Source organism: Bison bison, unplaced genomic scaffold (assembly GCF_000754665.1).
Source record: "Bison bison bison isolate TAMUID 2011002044 unplaced genomic scaffold, Bison_UMD1.0 scf7180017864508, whole genome shotgun sequence".
In the NCBI taxonomy this organism is placed as follows: domain Eukaryota; kingdom Metazoa; phylum Chordata; class Mammalia; order Artiodactyla; family Bovidae; genus Bison; species Bison bison.
Window position 1 is genome coordinate 4,632,116 of NW_011495064.1, and position 21,162 is coordinate 4,653,277.

General features: G+C 38.0%; 1 protein-coding gene across 1 annotated transcript in view; it reads right to left on the reverse strand.

The window, feature by feature from the left end:
• MGAT4A (mannosyl (alpha-1,3-)-glycoprotein beta-1,4-N-acetylglucosaminyltransferase, isozyme A) overlaps positions 1 to 21,162 on the reverse strand; it is a 121,503-nt gene that overhangs the window by 60,589 nt on the left and 39,752 nt on the right. Inside the window, exons 2-3 of the mRNA XM_010829619.1 lie at positions 7,748 to 7,915; positions 6,230 to 6,370 (exon numbers count right to left, since the gene is read on the reverse strand). Of these exons, the coding sequence (XP_010827921.1) occupies positions 6,230 to 6,370; positions 7,748 to 7,915 (309 nt within the window). The remainder of the gene's footprint in view (positions 1 to 6,229; positions 6,371 to 7,747; positions 7,916 to 21,162) is intronic.

Sequence of the window (21,162 nt, forward strand, 5' to 3'; positions counted from 1 at the left end):
GAATCAAGACAAATTGGAAGTAGTCAAACAGGAGATGGCAAGAGTGAATGTCGACATTCTAGGAATCAGCAACTTAAAATGGACTGGAATGGGTAAATTTTACTACTTCAGTATTCTTGCCTTGAGAACCCCATGAACAGTATTTTGTATTTGGGTGTAGCCAATTAACAATGTTGTGATCCTTTCAAGTGAACAGCAAAGGGACTCAGCGATACATACATATGTATCCATTTCCCCCCAAACTCCCCTCCCATCCAGGCTGCCAGGTAACACTGAGCATTGTATCTACTACTATGGGCAAGAATCCCTTAGAAGAAATGGAGTAGCCATCATAAAAGAGTCCAAAATGCAGTACTTGGATGTAATCTCAAAAATGACAGAATGATCTCTGTTCGTTTCCAAGGCAAAACATTCAATATCATGGTAATCCAAGCCTATGCCCCAACCAGTAATGCTGAAGAAGCTGAAGTTGAATGACGCCATGAAGACCTACGAGGTCTTATAGAATTGACACCCAAAAAAGATATCCTTTTCATTATAGGGGACTGGAATGCAAAAGTAGGAAGTCAAGAAACACCTGGAGTAACAGGCAAATTTGGCCTTGGAGTACAGAATGAAGCAGGGAAAAGGCTAATAGAGTTTTGCCAAGAGAACACACTGGTCATAGCAAACATCCTCTTCCAACAACACAAGAGAAGACTCTACACATGAACATCACCAGATGGTCAACACCAAAATCGGACTAATTATATTCTTTGCAGTCAAAGATGGAAAAGCTCTATACAGTCAGCAAAACAAGACTGGGAGCTGACTGTTGCTCAGATCATGAATTCCTTATTGCCAAATTCAGACTTAAATTGAAGAAAGTAGGGAAAACCACTAGACCATTCAGGTATGACCTAAATCAAATCCCTTAAGATTATAGAGTGGAAGTGAGAAATAGATTCAAGGGACTAGATCTGATAGAGTGCCTGATGAACTAAGGATGGAGGTTCGTAACATTGTACAGGAGACAGGGAGCAAAACCATCCTCAAGAAAAAAGAAATGCAAAAAGGCAAACTGGGTATCTGAGGAGGCCTTTCAAATAGCTGTGAAAGAAGAGAAGCAAAAAGCAAAGGAGGAAAGGAAAGATATACCCACTTGAATGCAGAGTTCCAAAGAATATCAAGGAGAGATAAGAAAGCCTTCCTCAGTGCTCAATGCAAAGAAATAGAGGAAAACAATAGAACGGGAAAGACTAGAGATCTCTTCAAGAAAATCAGAGATACCAACGGAACATTTCATGCAAAGACGGGGTCAATAAAGGACAGAAATGGTATGGACCTAACAGAAGCAGAAGATATTAAGAAGAGGTGGCAAGAATACCCAGAAGAATTGTACAAAAAAGATCTTCACGACCAAGATAATCATGATGGTGTGATCACTGACCTAGAGCCAGACATCCTGGAATGTGAAGTCAAGTGGGCATTAGGAAGCATCACTATGAACAAAGCTAGTGGAGGTGATGGAATTTCAATTGAGCTATTTCAAATCCTAAAAGATGATGCTGTAAAAGTGCTGCACTCAATATGCCAGCAAATTTGGAAAACTCAGCAGTGGCCACAGGACTGGAAAAGGTCAGTTTTCATTCCAATCCCAAAGAAAGGCAATGCCAAAGAATGCTCAAACTGCTGCACAATTGCACTCATCTCACACGCTAAAGTAATGCTCAAAATTCTCCAAGCCAGGCTTCAGTAATATGTGAACTGTGAACTTCCAGATGTTCAAGCTGGTTTTAGAAAAGGCAGAGGAACCAGAGACCAAATTGCCAACATCTGCTGGATCATGGAAAAAGCAAGAGAGTTCCAGAAAAACATCTATTTCTGCTTTATTGACTTTGCCAAAGCCTTTGACTGTGTGGATCACAACAAACTGTGGAAAATTCTGAAAGAATTGGGAATACCAGACCACCTGATCTGCCTCTTGAGAAATTTGTATGCAGGTCAGGAAGCAACAGTTAGAACTGGACGTGGCACAACAGACTGGTTCCAAATAGGAAAAGGAGTACGTCAAGGCTGTATATTGTCACCCTGCTTATTTAACTTATATACAGAGTACATCATGAGAAACGCTGGGCTGGATGAAGCACAAGCTGGAATCAAGATTGCTGGGAGAAATATCAATAATCTCAGATATGCAGATGACACCACCCTTATGGCAGAAAGTGAAGAAGAACTAAAGAGCCTCTTGATGAAAGTGGAAGAGGAGAGTGAAAAAGCTGGCTTAAAGCTCAACATTCAGAAAACAAAAATCATGGCATTCGGTCCCATCACTTCATGGCAAACAGATGGAGAAACAGTGGAAACAGTGGTAGACTTTATTTTTTGGGGCTCCAAAATTACTACAGATGGTGACTGCAGCCATGAAATTAAAAGATGCTTACTCCTTGGGAGAAAAGTTATGACCAACCTAGATAGCATATTCAAAAGCAGAGACGTTATTTTGCCAACAAAGGTCCTTCTAGTCAAGGCTATGGTTTTTCCAGTAGTCATGTATGGATGTGAGAGTTGGACCGTAAAGAAAGCTGAGTGCCAAAGAATTGATGCTTTTGAACTGTGGTGTTGGAGAAGACTCTTGAGAGTCCCTTGGACTGCAAGGAGATCCAGCCAGTCCATTCTAAAGGAGATCAGTCCTGGGTGGTCATTGGAAGGACTGATGCTGAAGCTGAAACTCCAATACTTTGGCCACCTGATGTGAAGAGCTGACTCATTGGAAAAGACCCTGATGCTTGGAAAGATTGAAGGCAGGTGGAGAAGGGGATGACAGAGGATGAGATGGTTGGATGGCATCACTGACTTGATGGACATGAGTTTGAGTAAACTCCGGGAGTTGGTGATGGACAGAGAGGCCTAGCGTGCTGCAGTCCATGGGGTCACAGAGTCGGGCACGACTGAGCGACTGAACTGAAATACAAAATAAAACGCCTAAAACAATAAAATAGAACACAGTCATGAGATAGCTAAGGCCACTGCCTCGTGGAGTTTATAAACTGACAGAGATATCAACAGTTGTATCAGTTTTCTTCAATTTTCTAGCAAGTTTTCAATCGAGTACTTATTTCCTTTAAAAATCAAGAACAACCTTAATTTGGCATTTCTTCAATTACTCAGTTTGTTAAAAACTAAATGACTCATTGGAAACGGATCACAGAGCAACTGTGTGGTTTCCTTTACTCACAGAACTACCTGTTAGATCTGTGGGAAAAGATTACACGACCGAGGTACCAAGTAAACTATGAAAGCCCTAACAGTTTTTACCTTAGGTATTGGCATAGCCCAGTGATCTGCACTGCTCTAAGGTGTAGCAATGAAGCTAAAGGGTCAGATTCAGGGGGAAATCTGAAGATGCTATGCTCTGAAGATAAAAGGGCCCACAGACTAAAAAACGAAGGTGTCTCTAGAAGCTGGAAAAGACAAAGAAATCGACTTTCCTCCAGAGCTTCCAAAGGAAACACGCTCCTGTTGACACACTAATTTTGGGACTTCTGACCTCCCGAAATATAAGATAATAAATTTGTGTGGTCTCAAGTCGCCAAGCTTGTGGTAAGGTGCCACACAGCAACAGGAAACTAATTCACCCATCTTTACCAGTAAACGACCTACTCCTCTGATCTCAGGTCAAATGTATTTTTCAAGACTAAACTCTTTAATAGTCTTTCTATTCATTCTCAAATCATCCTTCACATCATTAACATTGTTTAACTGTACAACTGTTTATATAATTGATTATTTGACTAAAGCATTCTTCCTGTAGTAGGAGGAGGATCACAAGACTAGGAATCACTTCTGATTTTGTGTAACAAAACTCACACAAGCGCATGGATTTTTTTTGGCTGCTCTGGGTCTTGGTTGCAGCCTGCAGTTGCCACAAGCTTTAGGCATGGCATGTTGACTCTTAGTTGAGGCATGTGGGATCTGGCTCTAACCCGGGCCGCCTGCATTGGGAGCACACAGTCTGAGCCACTGGACACCCAGAGGAGTCTCCCCATTTTTTCTTTTAACTTCAGCAAATATTTAAAGAATTACCCACTGTCCTCTACCAATCAGTAATGCCATTCTGATAGGTAACCTGTGGAGGGTCTTTTTTCAACCACCTTGCCCAGCAGTGAGTCCTTCATCTGAAGACACATGTGTTTCTTCAATCAAAGAAATTTTCTTCTACTATTTATTTGATTATTTCTCCCCCTCACTCTCTTTGTTCTCTTTCTCATATTCCTTTTTAGATAAATGTCAGAATGTTGGTCTGAACTCTTTGTATCCTTTATGTTGCATTCCAGAAGGATTCCACAGCCAGCTCAATCTTTCTGATCACTAATTTGATCTTCAGCTGTATCTATCCTTACAATATGCAAACTTAAAATACAAATATCAAAATAAAAACACAAAAATGTCTAACCGATCCTTTTATAAATAGTCACTTATGAGCTTTCATCTCTAATCCCTCTGAAAATATGTCTTAATATTATAGTCTGCTTGCTCTGTGAGTCATTAAGTCATTCATGATGTTGGTTTTCTTAACTATCTGGGAACCCTCGTTATACAAGACAGCCTTTGATCCATCTGTGCTCGCTGTGCCTGTTTATTGCAGATCTAAATCTGCGGGAGGATGGGTGGATGTGAGAATTCCTTTCCTGAGGAGGTCAGTAGCTGCCCTGACCATCTTCTCCCTCCTTACCCTTAGAAGGATATGCTGGTCTGAGTAGTGTTCCTTAATCAGCCTGACCTCGGAAGAACAGAATTGTAAGCAAAAAGCAGTTTTCTTTGATCTGAAACAACTGAAGCTCCTGGGAACTTCTCTGGCAGTCTAGTGGTTAAGACTTTGTGCTTTCAACGCATGGGGAGGAGGTTCGGTCCCATACGCCAAGTGGTGTGGCCAAAAAATTTAAAAATTAAAAAAAACGCTCACTGGGGAGTCCACAAAAAAATAATTAAAATAAATAAACTGAAGTTCTTCATGTATAGTGCCTAGATAGGTTTTAGGGCTCCACAAAACCCCAGAAATTACATATAAAATTACTTTTCTAGGAGCATGTTTCTAAGTAGAAGGTTAATAGCTTTCCTAACATAACTAAAGGGTTGTATTACTTTAAAAATATTAAGAACCATTGCCTAAAGATTTAGGAACGAAGATTTTTAAAGAAAATCTGCAGATTCTCTTGGTCGTTTTCCCCCAAGTTGTCTGCTTTTTCTATCTTTAGAAAACAGTTTCAGCTTAATAAGAATGTTAACTGCTGAGAGGCTGGTTGACTAAGATTTTATTATATTTATGATGAAAAAAATCTTTAACAAATGGGATAGAAAAAGCAACTTCAAAAAAGAGAGAGAATGTCACATTCATGAAACAAGAACTGACTATAAAAGAACCTATAAGAGACCTTAGAGGTTTTAAATAACTTTAAAAACACTTCTACTTTCTTTTGATTTGATTCTTATTAATAAATAAATAGTCTAAAACAACAAATGCATGAAATGGCTATGGCATCTTATCCAGATGGTGATTTTTTTTTTTAATAAACTAAAACTTTTATTAAAGTTTTATTAGTAAGCATATTGAATGCTACAAGATTCACAAATGGCTCTTTTGCACGAGGATGCTGGTATAAATTAATTTTATTTATATAATATACAAATACTTAATTTGCTTGTAACTATTTAAATGGAGACTATTCAACTAAGAGTAGTAATGTGCATTTTTCTTTTTTCCTCTTATTTTTAAATTATTTTTAATTAGAAAATTAAGATTTTAGTTGCAGTTGCAATATCAAACTCTCAAAAATTAATAGAATGAAGAGACAGAAATGTAGAAGGATATAGTAGACCTGAAAAGTACCGTGAACCAACTGAACATAATTAAGATTTATACAATTTTCACACAATAGTATGTTACAAATTCAAGTTCCCATAGACTATAAACTAGGAGACACTGGAATATATCCAGGGATAAAAAACAATTTTATGGTCTAAAGGTACTGAAATCATACAGTGTGTTCTTATCACTGTGGATTAATGTTAGAAATCAGTATCAAAAGATATTTGAAAATAACCTGCGTATTTTCAAGTGCAATGTGACATTTACAAAGAGATATTTGACTTAGCCATTGAAAGCCTCAGTAAAGTTAATACCACATAATACCCCAAGACACAATTCTGACCAGCAACGCAGCTACAACGGGAAACAAAATAAACATACCTCCTGTTCGTCCATTTCCGATCTGCACGGCAGGTTGAAGGCTTCCTTCATTTTGCAATAAATGAGGCAAATGATAATAAATACTTGGCACTTGGAGAGACTTTTTGCTTGTTAACTCCTTTAATATCTTTAGGGTATCATCTGAAACACAGAAGTATAATCATTCCATGCTAATATCTTACTTTTAGATGTTATGGATGCTACCAAGACAGCAGTAAAAATATATGAAAACTAAAAGAATTTTCTCTCCTAAATTTTTCTCTCATGCTGTGGTGAGTCAGATTTCCATGGACACTTGCAACCAGAGTCTCACAGAGTCATGATATTGAGAATAGTCTAAACAAAGCTAAAAATGTGAGTTAAAGTACTATGAAAAGGTGGGACATGAACTCCTCATCTTTGTAATATGTCAGAACTCGAGCCCAAGGGGACAGACTTTAAACAAGGGACCCATTCATAAAATGTAATAATAATAAATACAACCACCACCAGTAGCTTCCACTTTTTTATGCAACTACATTTGCCCAAAATTTCACATGGAAGATTCTTCTTTTAATTCAAGTACAATAATTTAAACAGCACAAGTTGACAATCTTTGGTACTGTTCATAACTTTTAAATCATTTTTCGGTTTTTATGAGAGGAACCAATGAACCACTTAATATAAAAATAAAACCTTGATAGGATAAGGAATATTGATTTAAAATTCCACTGAACTAGAACTTAACTTTTGACATAAGAAAGTAAGCAGGAAGGACTGGTAGCCTCGACAACAATTTCATATAGAACAATATGAAAACTCCATTAAAATATTCCAAAAATTCAGAACCAAAATTTCACAGAAGAAATGCAAAAGGACTATCATACACGAAATTCAAGTTTAATCTTATGTTAAAGCAACAACTACAAATTAGAAGACAACAATATTCACCTTCAAATTAAATTAGCAGATTATATATTAAAATTGTGGTGATAATATAATAAATGTTTCAGCTATTCAGAACAGCATAAAAAACCTGAAAACATTTTATCCTATTGTTCAGTAATTTCCCTTTTAGGAATTTAACTTTTATGAATTCAAAGTACCCATTGTAAAACTATGTCTTTTTTATTTCTTGTAAGTCATATTTAAGAGCGCTACTTGTTTCAAATAGCTCAAAGATTCCCCAGAGTTCATCTGAAGTCCATACAGGTCACAACAGAAAGGATCATAAACACCAAGTTAAATTTTAGCCTCATATTCTATGTTTTTAAAAAGAGGCTGTTTCTTCACTATTGTCAATGAAACGTATATAACTGAAATGTAACTTAATATTACTCTCTTTAAATCAAATTTAGCAATTAATGAACTTGCTTTATAATTAACAACAACAGAAAGAGTTTTACGTGGTGATTTTTCTCTCTGTAGAGGTTAATAAATGCTGGCTGGTAAGCAACCGTTGACAGCTTTCAAAGAGAGTAGTTCACGCGACTCTCTGAAAATATAATCTGTCCATAAAACAAAAAACAGTGCCTGTACCTGAAAATTTATTCACTGGATCCTTACTCCTGTTTGTTTCTGCTTCTACACGCTTGAATTGCTGTACAATGGCACTGAGCTCAGAAGAGCGCTGAGAGATTCGATGTTCAGCTATTCGGAGACGTTCTTTCAGAGCAAGAAATTCTCGTTGATAAGCAATCACTTTTTCTAAAAACAAAACTAGACATTATTAGTGCATTTCTTAAAAAAACACATAAAAACACCATTATAATCAAATCTGAACTGGAACAGCAGAAATTTTAAAGCTGCACTTTTCAGAAACAGATACTCATTTTTGAATTCACTGAGACAGAACTGAAAATAAAAAAGAGTCTGAACTAACAAAGTAGCGACAAAGCCACCAGTAACAGAGTGCTATCAATATCTGTAAGGATGTGAGCACTTTCTAATTAGCACTTTGGAAAGCTAAAGATAGGGAGAAAAAGACAATGTTTTTGGAACTAACACTTCAAGCATGATACCAACATCATTTCTTAAAAGGTAGAGACAACCATAAAGACCCTATTTGTATGAAGGTAGAGACGGATCATTGAAACTGATGATAATATATCTAATAATATAATAAATATAACGTTTATAGCATAACCGTCCATTTCCATAGGCTATTTCTTCTGTACTTTCTATTCTGCAAAAATTTCCCCAGGCCAGACTGGGGTCAAATTCCTAATGCCTAACAAATCACTCAGGTGGATGTAAGAGGACAACAGTCAATTATTTCAGGGACTTCCCTGTGATCCAGTGGCTAAGACTCCGCTCTCCTAATGCAGGGGGCCTGGGTTTGATCCCTGGTCAGGGAACTAGATCCCACATGCTGCAACTAAGAGGTGTAGCCAAAAACATAAACACAATTTTTTAAAAAGTCAGTTACTTGAATTTGAGACAGTCGCATGCCAAGAAAGCCTACTCTGGGAAATACAAGGGGGTAAATGTAGACACTGAAATAACAGAACAAGAGAGCTCAATATGAAGTACACTGTGTATAAGAGGCCCCAGGACAGAACGGACACCAAAATCTGAGAGATCGCAGAAAAGAAACCATGCATTTATCTTGATCAGCAGCACTGAAAGGAAGCTGAGGCTGGTGAAGCAATTTCCACAACCTCATTAAACAAGAGAAATCAGAACGGTTTTGGCATCTCTATCAAGCTAGATAATCTAAGGCTACTACTAATTTGACATCTAAATGAAACAAATCTTGGAAAGACTACTTTTAATTCATATTGTAATCTCAGTTTTACTTAAGGATGGACTCAGTAAGAAACAGAAGGAACAGAAATCTGCCTGTTTCATAAAGCTAGTCTTAAAAACAGTCAATTGCCTTATTCCTTGTCCCTCACGTAAAGGACCACACAGTAGATATCACGTAAGAATTTTGTGGCAAATAAGGTCTTCCTGCTTAACTGTCATGTTTCCTTGTATTGAACAATGTAAACAGCTTTAGTTTCTTAATTTGCTGGCTGTAGGAGGGAAGGAAGGAGGCAAGAGTTGTGACTAGGAAAGGGTATACGGGGAGTCTCAAGGTGCCAACAAGGTTCAAGTCATTGGCCTGGCTTATATAAAATTCATTACTATATACTCATGGTCTAGGTACTTTTCCATACATGTACATTTACAACAAAAGAAATGTTATACAAGTACTATTCACAAACACAAAACTATTAACAATTATACTGTAAGAGGCACTCAAGAGTTATGTGATAAAAAACTAAATGCCTAAAAAATTAAATTTAAAAAAATCTATAAGCCTTTTCCTAGAGCCTGTAATGGAAGAAAAAAATTAACTCAGTTATTAATTCTAAGTGGGAAACCCAATCTTGCAAAAAATAAAAAAGATAGACCCTACGCTAAGCTAAATAATAAATGCAACGCCTTTCAAAATAGCAAAAAAATTTGGAACTTCATTTTTGACATGTCATTCTAAAATTCATGTAGAAGAATGTTTTTAAAGGGTCAAAAAAATCTAGAAGCAGCAATGAGGAACTTACTCTGAGATGAGAATGCACTCTATGGCTCTAGAAATGAAAACCATGCTGACTGCCAGGTGCAGACAGTGGGGAAAAGGCTGACCACACCAAGCAGACTGTGTCCAAAATTAGCATGCGTGAACTATCCTTGAGTTCTTCCCCTCGTTCCCTCTTACCACCTACAAGGTGCCAGACAGTGGCTTCTAGACCCCTGCCACTAACAAAGGATTAGAACCCTTGAAGAAATAACTTTAAGATAAACTTGGAGCACACTTGGGTCAAGTAAGAAAATGTTATTTAAAAAAGAAAAGCAGGCCAAGGGAATTCATGGTGGTCCAGTGGTTAAGACTCTGCACTTTCAATGCAGGGGGTTGGATCCTCGGTTGGGGAACTAAGATCCCACATGCTCTGCAGTATGGCCAAATAAAGAAAGAAAGAATATACTTCAACTTAAAGAACAAGACAGGATATGTCAAAAGGACACAGGAAGCTCCCCGAGGGGCTCTCACTGGCCAAATTCAGGGCAATTTAAGTATTAAAACAAATATTGATAGTAATGACTTCTAACTTACTAAATAAAGTAAGAATCTTGAGTCCATTTTAATCAATAACAATTAACAGATGATGGAAAAGTGTTTCTTACAGTGGAATGCCAGCTTATAAATTATGAAAAAAGGATGAATGTTAGAAAATCACCCCTCTGCAACTGTCCAAGCAATAACAAATTCGAGTGAGAATCAAACATGGATGCAAGACAGAGAAAGGCAAACAATGTGTGATACAACTAAATACAAATGACAGTCCTGGATGGGATCCGGAACAGGGAAAAAAATGCTATAAAGAACACTATTGGGACAAACCAGTAGAAGACGGATGACAGGGCCTTCCCCAGCAGCCCAGTGGTTAAGACTCCACCTTCCAATGCAGGGGACGCAGGTTCCATCCCTGGTCAGGGAACTAAGATACCACATGCGTCGTGGTGTGGCGAAAAGATTTTTTTTTTAAAAAAAGAAGACTACAGAGTATGCAACATGGTGCATAAATTTTTAAGACTTGACACCTGACTGTCATAAGAGAATTCCCTGTTCTTAGGAAATAAAATTATTCAGGAGTAAAAAGGCATGATTTCTGTAATGAACTTTCACCTGGTTCTGAAAAGAAACAAGTTTCTACAGATAGATAAAACAATAAGAGGCAACAGGTTCACAATACGCAAAATGCATAGAGAAGTTATAACTTCATCTTAGTTGAAACTTTTTTAAAAATAAGAAGTTTTTTAAAAGTAAGCAGGAGGATGGGATGGCATACAGGTTCGGTCTTTCAGCAGCTCTTTTGTGGTAGGAGGGATGTGGACCTGAGGCCGCTCTCTGCCCTCATGCACGTCTTGGTACTTTTGCAAACTACCTTCCCAGAGGCCAGCCTCACCAAGCAGGGAGACCAGCCAGTGCCAGCAGAGGAAAAACCCCCACTCCAAATTCCAATCTGCACCCCATACTTTGGCTTTCAAAAGCCATGCTTTTGAAAAGATGTCTTGGGTTGAGAGTCACACATATTTTCTTTCAGATTCAGACACTACGGCTACTCTTACTCCACAGCATATAGCTATCAAAGTGCTCAAAATGGGTCATCTCCTGTCTGTTCTTTGCTTCTAACTCCACCCTTTCATATTAAAAGTGTTCTCTCTTGGGAGTTTGGGATTAACCGATACAAACTATTATAGAGACTGGATAAACAATAAGGTCCTACTGTAGGGCAGAGGGACCTCTATTCAATACCCTGTGATAAACCATAATGAAAAACAATACTAAACAGGAATGTGTGTATGTATGTGTATAACTAAATCAGTTTGCTGTACACCTGAAACTAACACAACACTGTAAATCAAGTACACTTTAATACAATAAATTTTAAAAAGTGTTCTCTCCATGACATCAGAGCAAGTCTACACTACCTAACTTAAGACTTTGTGCAGTAAAGCTCTCAGCTAGTCCTGCTTGGAATTCCAAGGGACACCACTGACTGTTCTAATCAGGGAACAGTCACACATGGTTTTCCTACAACCATCCCTCCCAGAGTATCCTCCACTGTCCACCCGAACACAGCATTACAAGTGACTTCCAGAATTTTCTCCACGCATATTTTCCATAGTACCACCCTACTCTCTTGGGGAGAGTGGCTTACCAGCTCTCAGAAAAAGTTCAAACTCTATCATAATAGAGAAAAAACTCCATCAAATTAGTGATATGTGTTTGATGATGTCCTGTTTTCAATGTTACTGACAAAATTTTTATTTTTGTATTTCTTTGAATCATATCAATCAGTTTCTATGGGAGAAGCCGGCAGGAAGCCATGAGGGAACTTTTACACAACCTTACTGAAAGTCCCTGGTTTCGGTCACTGGTTTGTTTTTACTGAAGACTGAATCTAGCTTCTTTTTTCTTAATTGTAGAAAAGCACATACCCACATTAGACATTAAAAGTATAAATCACATTCCGTGAACCTAAGAATCTGAAACATACAAAATTTCTAAAGAAACCACTTTCATTTCTTCAAATCAGTAATCAAGTCAGTTGTCTAATGAAAACAGTACCTTTAGGTTTTCAAAGAATTACTAGCTGAACCATATAAAATTGCCAGTGTTTGAGCATTTCTGACCAAAAAAAATGGTAATTTCATACGGTTCAACAATAATAGCTTCAGACTCAACAATTCAATTTAAAAATCTATAAATAAATAATAAATCTATAAATCTACAGATGAAAACATAAAGAAGCACTAATAACTAATATCCAATATGTAGTACATAAAAGTCAAACAGAAAACATTTTTTTCATTGTTATCAGCAAGATGTTGGGCGGCACTACTTAATTTAACATTTAAAAACTGGCTTTTTATGTTAAAATTAAAATTATCAAAAATTAAACGTACTTTTAAATTATTTTAGTATTTATTAAATAATAAAATTCTGGCACTGGAAAGAAGGTTGACAAACCATCTGATCCATCCCTCTGTTCTTTGGTAACCACACTGAACTATTTCATACAGAAAAAATTTTTCTTAAATATATGAAAAACTCCCTGTAACAGATTCTAAAATTTAACAAGCTGCACACTTCAGGAAGTCACTGCTTTTGACAACATCTTATTCCACATTCACCATTCTTATACAACCATTTTTAAACAGAAAGGAGAAGGCCTACATGAAATTATGGACACTTTCCCATGAACAGATCTCTTAAAGAAAAAAATGAAAGAACTGGATTCAGAAGATAGTTTAGGAGACTAAAAGCCTAGAAAAGTCAAAGACAGGAGACTGAATGAAACAGGTTATAAGAACAGAAACTGAAGACATTTCTAAGGAGAATGGATAGCTAAAAATTACAAACAAGATGTGGTATCTCACTGTTTCTCTAATCTTTTTGTGCATCAGAACCACCAGAAAGAGCCTGTCAAACATAAAATTCGGGCCCCATCCTCCAAAGATTCTGATTCAGTAGGTCTGACATGTGTATGCTCAGTTGTATCCGACTCTTTGTGATGCTATGAACTGTAGCCCGCCAGGCTCCTTGGTCCATGAGATTTTCCAGGCAAGAATACTGGAGTGGATTGCTATTTCCTTCTCCAGTCTGACACAGGGCCTGAGAATCTCTAACAAGCTCCAAGTTGATGCTGAGCCACTGGGTGAGTAGCACTGACAGACCCAATACTGTTCTCAACGTGGGTCTAGACTCCAGCAGCCTGCAAATTAATACTGTTCTGCCCCCTACCCCCTTCTCTCCTCATGTAAGAAGCAAAAAGAAAACTCGGGGCAGTCACTGTTATGTAATTCCTGGGGTCCCAAGATCTCTTCTCTCATCTCTCAAGAGATGAGATGTTAAGAGCTCCAAGGAGAAGAGGGGTTCATCAAAAATTTTAGGTCCATAATCCTCAATTCAGGGACTTTGCTGGTGGTCCAGTGGTTAAGAATTCACCTTGCAATGCAGGGGACGCAGGTTTGATCCCTGGTCAGGGAACTAAGACGCCCCATGCCAGAGAGCAACTAACCCCATGCACTGCAACTAAAGACCCTGAGCACCACAGCTTAAAGAGCCCACGGGCCGCAACGAAGATCCCATGTGCTGCGACCAAGACTGACACAGCTAAATAAATACACCGCTCTAAAAAAAATTCCGAAGTTACACCTGGGGACAGAAAGGATTTTGAAATGTTCAGCCAACACCTATTTCCAAGGTCTCTTTTAAGAGTTACAGGAATGAACAAGATCACTGCCTACTTTTGGAGTCTTTCAGTCAGAACCCATGACATAAACATGAACTGTGAAGAGAACTTGTACCCTTCTAAACTCAAAAGGGAAAATGGGGCTCACAGATATAGAGAACCATATATTTTATTTACATTAAAACAAAGAATATAATTCAATTTGTTCCCTTACATGATGTTTTCACTATGCTTATACAACAGGACCCTAGTGAATAACAGATATGCTATGGTTGAAGAGTCTTCTGGAACATGATCACTATTTGTAAGTTGTCCCCTAAAGTAATATAATTATTAATGACGTCATTCAAAACAAAACAAACTTCCAAGTAGAGGTTTAACAGGTAAAAATCTATCCACTGACCTTGTAAAGCACAAAACCTTAAGATATAAAATGATGTTGCATATACCTATCACCCACACTTTCTTAGAAATATTATCTTCGTCTAAATAGTTGCAATCACTTCCCTTGATTTCCCTTGAAGACAGGGTAGTCTCTCTTTAGGAATTTTACTATCAAGTCCCAAAGTCCATTATCATTGTGAAATGAGAAGAAAAACCATAATTTGCATAACCTGGGATAAAGGTACTTAGCCATAACAACAGTTCTTTACTTCTAAAAAATATAAATGATTTTATGCAACCTGATTTTGTCAAATTCAATAAGCCGTAAGGAACTCAGGGTAAAAATCACCAGATGGTTATTAACTATTTTCCTTTAGAACTTAAACTTATTGGCAGACATTTTCCATAAAGGTGTCGCTTTGCTCCCAAAAGGAAAAAAAAAAAACATTTGTATTCTAAAATATAGGGGCTTCCCTGATAGCTCAGTTGGTAAAAAATCCACCTGCAATGTAGGACACCCCAATTTGATTCCTGGGTTCGGAAGATCCTCTGGAGAAGGGATAGGCTACCCACAACAGTATTGTGGCCTGGAGAATTCGCAGAGTCAGTGAATTATATAATGGTGACTGAGTGAAATATATAATGGTATATATTTTTCTACGAAGAATCTTTCAAGACAGAGCATTTTATTCATTAGAATCATCTTTACTTAAAAATAATAATACTGGTAATTAATCAATTCTATCAATTCTACCCAGTGGACTGGCTATACTAATGAATGTGCTACCTGGACATGACTACTCCTTTTATGACCAATTTCATGATTCTTTCTTCCATCGCCTCACTTTCCTCTTTTCCTCATTTTCCACCTTTTCCCCCTCCTATTCTTCTGTAAAACTCTTTTCAAATTCTTCTTTGTGTCTTTTTGGACCTTTCATTTTCAGCCACAAACTTCACACCTCTCACTTCTTCTTTCACATATTTCCACCCCCCCATTCACTCCACGATATCTTTCTCTGTTGTCTGTTTCAAATTACCAAGCACTTTATTCTCCAATTGACGTAAATAGGCCACTTGCCTGGAGACCCTAACTTTGTAGTCTTTTGTAATCTTTAATGAATACAAATGAAAATTTAGGATTTTTCCTTCTTGTACTCATCATGGCAAAGAGAAGAAAACTGCCAGAGGAAAATGTTTCATAATGATTAAGATAAATCAGAACATGAATGTGGAACTGTAAACTCTTAACAATGTTGATCAATTCAATCATAAAAGTGAAATCTCATACTACAAGTCTTTAGATGACAATATCCTAAATGACTTTTCTCAGGTTCAAGATCAGGCTTTCCAATTACAGACCAAAACAGAGCAGACACATTTCTCCCTATCCTTCACACTGCTGCTGCTGCTGCTGCTGCTAAGTCGCTTCAGTCGTGTCCGACTCTGTGCGACCCCATAGACGGAAGCCCACCAGGCTCCCCTGTCCCTGAGATTCTCCAGGCAAGAACTCTGGAGTGGGTTGCCATTTCCTGCTCCTTCACACTAATTACAATGAAAACCCTGCACATTATATATTAAGCATACAGAAAACTCTACACAGCAGGAAGAAGACAGCAGACAGAAGAGATCCTGGGACCCAAGGAATTACCTAACAGTGAGTGCCATGAGTTTTCTTTCTGCTTCTTACACTCCAGACTGGTATCAGAGAAGCCAGCATCCTGGAAACACCAACAAGAGGGCACAAAAATGCCCCAAGAAAGTCTCACTCTGTCTACCAAAGTCCAAGGATGGCCTAGTAAGAGAGAAAAAATGTTCTACAATAACTGTTCTATTTCAAAGACTATTAAAAAAAAAAAAAGTCCCATCTCTGCTCTATAGGCAAAAGCCATGAAGGGAGCCTAGACGTCTACCCCTGCCTAACTGTAACAAGGACACAGACACACACACACACACTCAGGACTGAGTGAGAGGCCAGGACTTTCATTTAACTTGCAGCAGTAATGAATACCCATTTGAGGTGTTAGTGGGACCTCTCCCACTGCCAGCTAGAGTGGAATCAGAAGAGGCCAAGTAAGAAGACTGGACTTCTATCCTCACCTGGTGGTAACGAGGTAACATTCCCTTTTTCCCTCCCAGAATGGTGTCAGAAGGGGGTCAGTGAAGATGGACAAATTAAATAAGACCCAGATTCTCATAATACCCCAAATGCCCTGGATACAACTGAAGTCACCTATCATGTTAATAAACAGACAAAGCTCAACTTGAATGAAAAAGGACAATCAATATATGCCAACACTGAAGATGACACAGATGTTGGAATTATCTGATAAGGATCTTTAAGCAGCCATCATAAAAATGCTTCAACAGGCAAACTAAATAAATGGAAAAAATAGAAACCTTAAGCAGAGAAACAGAAGACAAATTATAAAAACAAGTGAAAATTTTAGAACAGAAAATACAATTGTTGAAACAAAAATCTTAATGGATGAGCTCAATAGAAGAATGGAGAGGGCCCCAAAAAATATTGGTGAATCTTGAGAAAAATAATCAGTATAACCCAATCTGAACAACAAAGAGAAAACAGACTGGAAAAAAAAAAAAAATTAACAGAGGCTCAGAAACCTTTGGAACTAAAACCAAAGATCTAAAATCTAACATTCATATTATCAGAGTCCCAGAAGGAAAAGAGAGAGGGCAGAGTGGGAAAAATATTAGAAGAAATGATGGTTAGAATTTCCCAAATTTGGCAAGAGACAAACCTTCATAAAGATTCAAAAAGCTGAGAAGATCCAAATCAGGATAAAGCCAAAGAAACCCATGTCAAAAAAATGCCACAAATAAACATCAAAAAACTAGGAACAAAAACATCTTGAAAGCAGTCAGAGAGAAACGACACATTATCTACTAGAAAAAAAAAATTTTTTGAATGACTGCAGATTTCTCATCAAAAACCATGACAGCCAGAAGGAAGTGGCACTACATTTTCAAGCACAGATCTTCCTCGAATTGTTATGGAATTACATCCCAATAAAGCCAGTGTAAGCTGAAAACATTATTAGTAGAAAATGCATTTAATACACCTAACCTACTGAACATCATAGCTTAGTCTAGCCTACCTTAAATGTGCTCAAAACACATTAGCCTACAACTGGACAAAATCATCTAACACAAGCCTATTTTTCAACAGTGTAGAATATTTCAGGTAATTTGTTGAATGTTGTACTAAAAGTGAAAAGCAGGATGTTTGTATGGATACAGCACGGTTGTAGGTATATCGGTTATTTACCCTCATGATCCAGTGGCTGATTGGGAGCTGTGGCTCACGCTTCTGGCACTGCCCAGTATCATGTGAAAGTATTATACTGCATATTCCTAGCCCAGGAAAGATGAAAATTCAAAGTATGACTTCTACTGAATGCGTATAGCATTTGCACCATCATAACATCAAAAAGAAGACTTCTGAAAGTCCCTTGGACAGGAGATCAAACCAGTCAATCTTAAGGGAAATCAACCCTGAATACTTGTTGGAAGGACTGATGCTGAAGCTGAAGTTTCAGTATTTTGGTCATCTGATGCAAACAGCCAACTCATTGTAAAAGTCCCTAATGCTGAGAAAGACTGAGAACAGAAGGAGAAGGCGGCATTAGAGGATGAGATGGCTGGATGGCATCACTGATACAACAGATGTGAATTTGGGCAAAGTTCAGAGACAGTGAGGGACAGGGAGACCTGGCCAGCTACAGTCCATGGGGTTGCAAAGAGTCAGACACGACTGGGCAACTGAACAAGAACAACATCAAAAAATCATTAAGTAGAACCATCATAAGTTGGGGACCATCTTTACTGGGGGAAAAAAAAAAAAAAGAATATCAACTCCAATTTCCATATCTGGAAAAATTATCCTTAAGGAATGAAGGAGAAATCAAGATACTCTCAAAGAAAAACTAGTGGAATTTGTCATCAGCAAACCTACCCTGACATGATTGCTAGAGAAAGTTCTTGAAAGAGAAAGTAAATGACAGAAGAAATCTTGGAATATCAAGAAGAAAGAAGGACCTAAAAGAGCAAAAATACAGGGAAACACAATGGATGTTTCTTCTGTTTTTGAGTTTTTCTTAATTATGTTTGATGACTGAAAGCAAAAACATCTGATTTGGTTCTCAGTGTGGAAGAAATTGTTAAACCAATTATAAACTGGGGAGGGAAAAGGAGTTTTAAAGGAGATAAGGTTTCTACATTTCACATAAACTGATAGAATGCCAGTGGCTGTAGACTGTGATGTCATGTCTGTGCATTGTATACCTAAAGCAACCAGTAAAACATCTGTACAAAAGGGACACGTTCAGAGACACTATAAAAAAATATTAATGGGATTTAAAAAGAAATGTTCAAGTAGCCCATAAGAAGTCAGGAAAAAGACAACAAAAACAGAGAGGAAAAACAGTGAACAAAATAAAATGACAGACTTTAAGCCTGACATTCCTAATTACACAGAATGTAAATATTCTACATATACCAATTAAAAGAGGGGTTGGAATAGTGAATTAAAATACACGATCCCACTACATGCTGTCTACAAAGCTGACATCCACAGCATGGACTCTTACTCAACAATAAAAAGGAATGAACTACTGAAGTAGCCAACAGCTTGGATGGACCTCAATTTTGCCGAGTGAAAAATGTCACTTTCAACAGGTTACGTACGGTATGACTCCATTTATATAACATTTCCAAAATGACAAAATAATAGTGATAGGTAACAGATTACTTGTTGCCAAGAATCAGTGGTGGTGGGGGATGGAGGAGCAGGTGTGACGATACAGGCGGCACAAAGGGAGGTCTTTGTGATGATAAAACTGTTGTTCACCGTGTTAGCAGCAGTGGTTATAGGAATCTGCACATGTGATAATGTGACATAGAATTATACACACCTATAGTACCAATGTCAACTTCCTGATTTTGAATCTGTACATTATTCCATAGAACTGTCACAAGAAGTAAGCATTTGAGGAAAATGGATCAAAGTTACCTTGCATCTCTCTGAACTGTCTTCACAGCTGCCTGTATTTCTATAATTCTTTTAAATAGTTTTTTAAAAGCAAAACAAAAAAGAATCAACGAATGAATAATCATTTCTGAAAACTAAAAGGAAGCACAGCATTTTCATCAAGTTAGTCATTCATCTGGGAGGACTTCATCATAATGAACCATAAGAACCCAGAACATCCTGTTTTGCTAAAAGGATGGGTAACAGCATTCTTTTGTCTATGATGTGATTGTACAATGGGATTTACTGAGCAGGTTCACAAGCAGATAAATGATAAAGGCTTGTGAGCATACTAGAGTGATCAGAAAGGATTTTGGAATGAAAAAACTTCATTGGACTAAGCATTCTAAATTTAATAATGAAAACGTTTACAATCAAGGTGCAAAGAAGATGGATATACTCTCTTCAACGAAATACTGAGCTGCAAATGCTTTCAAAAATTTTGTGTTTTGATAATAGAGGTCAAGAAGAACTAGAAGCAACGAATGATGAACTAGAACCCATTAGACGTGTATCTGAAATCTGGAATTAGAATTTACTAGCAAGACGTGTACCAGGGTCACATCCTGTAGTCAAAGGATATCGTCCATTTTAGTTTATATACCTAGCAAAGTGGAAACAGGAGAGTAAAAATGTGGCTTTGCCATGTTTAATTTCTTGTTAACATTTACAAGAGAGTTGTTTTTCACTGTCCTTCTATTCTTATGTATGTATTATTTATAAAATCACTTCCAATAAAAGTAAAGATGTCCACAGGACCCAGACGACTGGGTAAACACTGATGTCTATTTTTCCTGGTAGAATGAGGACTTTTAAACCGGGTTTAAGGAAATGAGCACTTCCCTCCATTCACAGTTCAACTCTTCCCACGTTATCTAGAGCAAACCTCAGTGGATGGGGGTCTAGTCCTCAGAATCGCACTGGACAACACAGAAAGGACCAGTGAGTTCATCAAGTTTCCCACGGTCCCACCCACTCTAATAGTTCCTACAAGGTCAGCCACATGGTGAAGCCAACGTGACAACTCCTACATCTGGGGAGGTAAAGAGGACGGAGGGGACAGTCATCCTCTTAGAAACAACAGAGGCTGCAGTTGCTAAGAAAAATACCCACATCCTGAAGTTCTCACTTATAGGCTGAAAATACCTCTCGAAAATTCCTTGGGCCCCACTCATCCACCCTTCTGAATGTTGAAGCTTTTCATAGGCTCTGAAATTTCATCACCTTTGCTTACCTTAGTATAAGGTAAGTACCTATCCTCATCTTCATCCAGATGCCATTGTAAGCCCTCATGTTATCCCCCACCTGGATCAGAACACAACTGTTCCCCATGCCTTCTTGCATCCCTGGACTATCACATAGCATATTTCCTAAACTGAAAACCCTTAAATCTCTCTCTGCTTAACTCTCCAAGAGTCTCTCTTCAGTTCAGTCGCTCAGTCGTGTCCGACTCTCTGCGACCCCATGAATCACAGCACGCCAGGCCTCCCTGTCCATCACCAACTCCCGGAGTTCACTGAGACTCAACGTCCATGGAGTCAGTGATGCCATCCAGCCATCTCATCCTCTGTTGTCCCCTTCTCCTCCTGCCCCCAATCCCTCCCAGCATCAGAGCCTTTTCCAATGAGTCAACTCTTCGCATGAGGTGGCCAAACTACTGGAGTTTCAGCTTTAGCATCGTTCCTTCCAAAGAAATCCCAGGGCTGATCTCCTTCAGAATGGACTGGTTGGATCTCCTTGCAGTCCAAGGGACTCTCAAGAGTCTTCTCCAACACCACAGT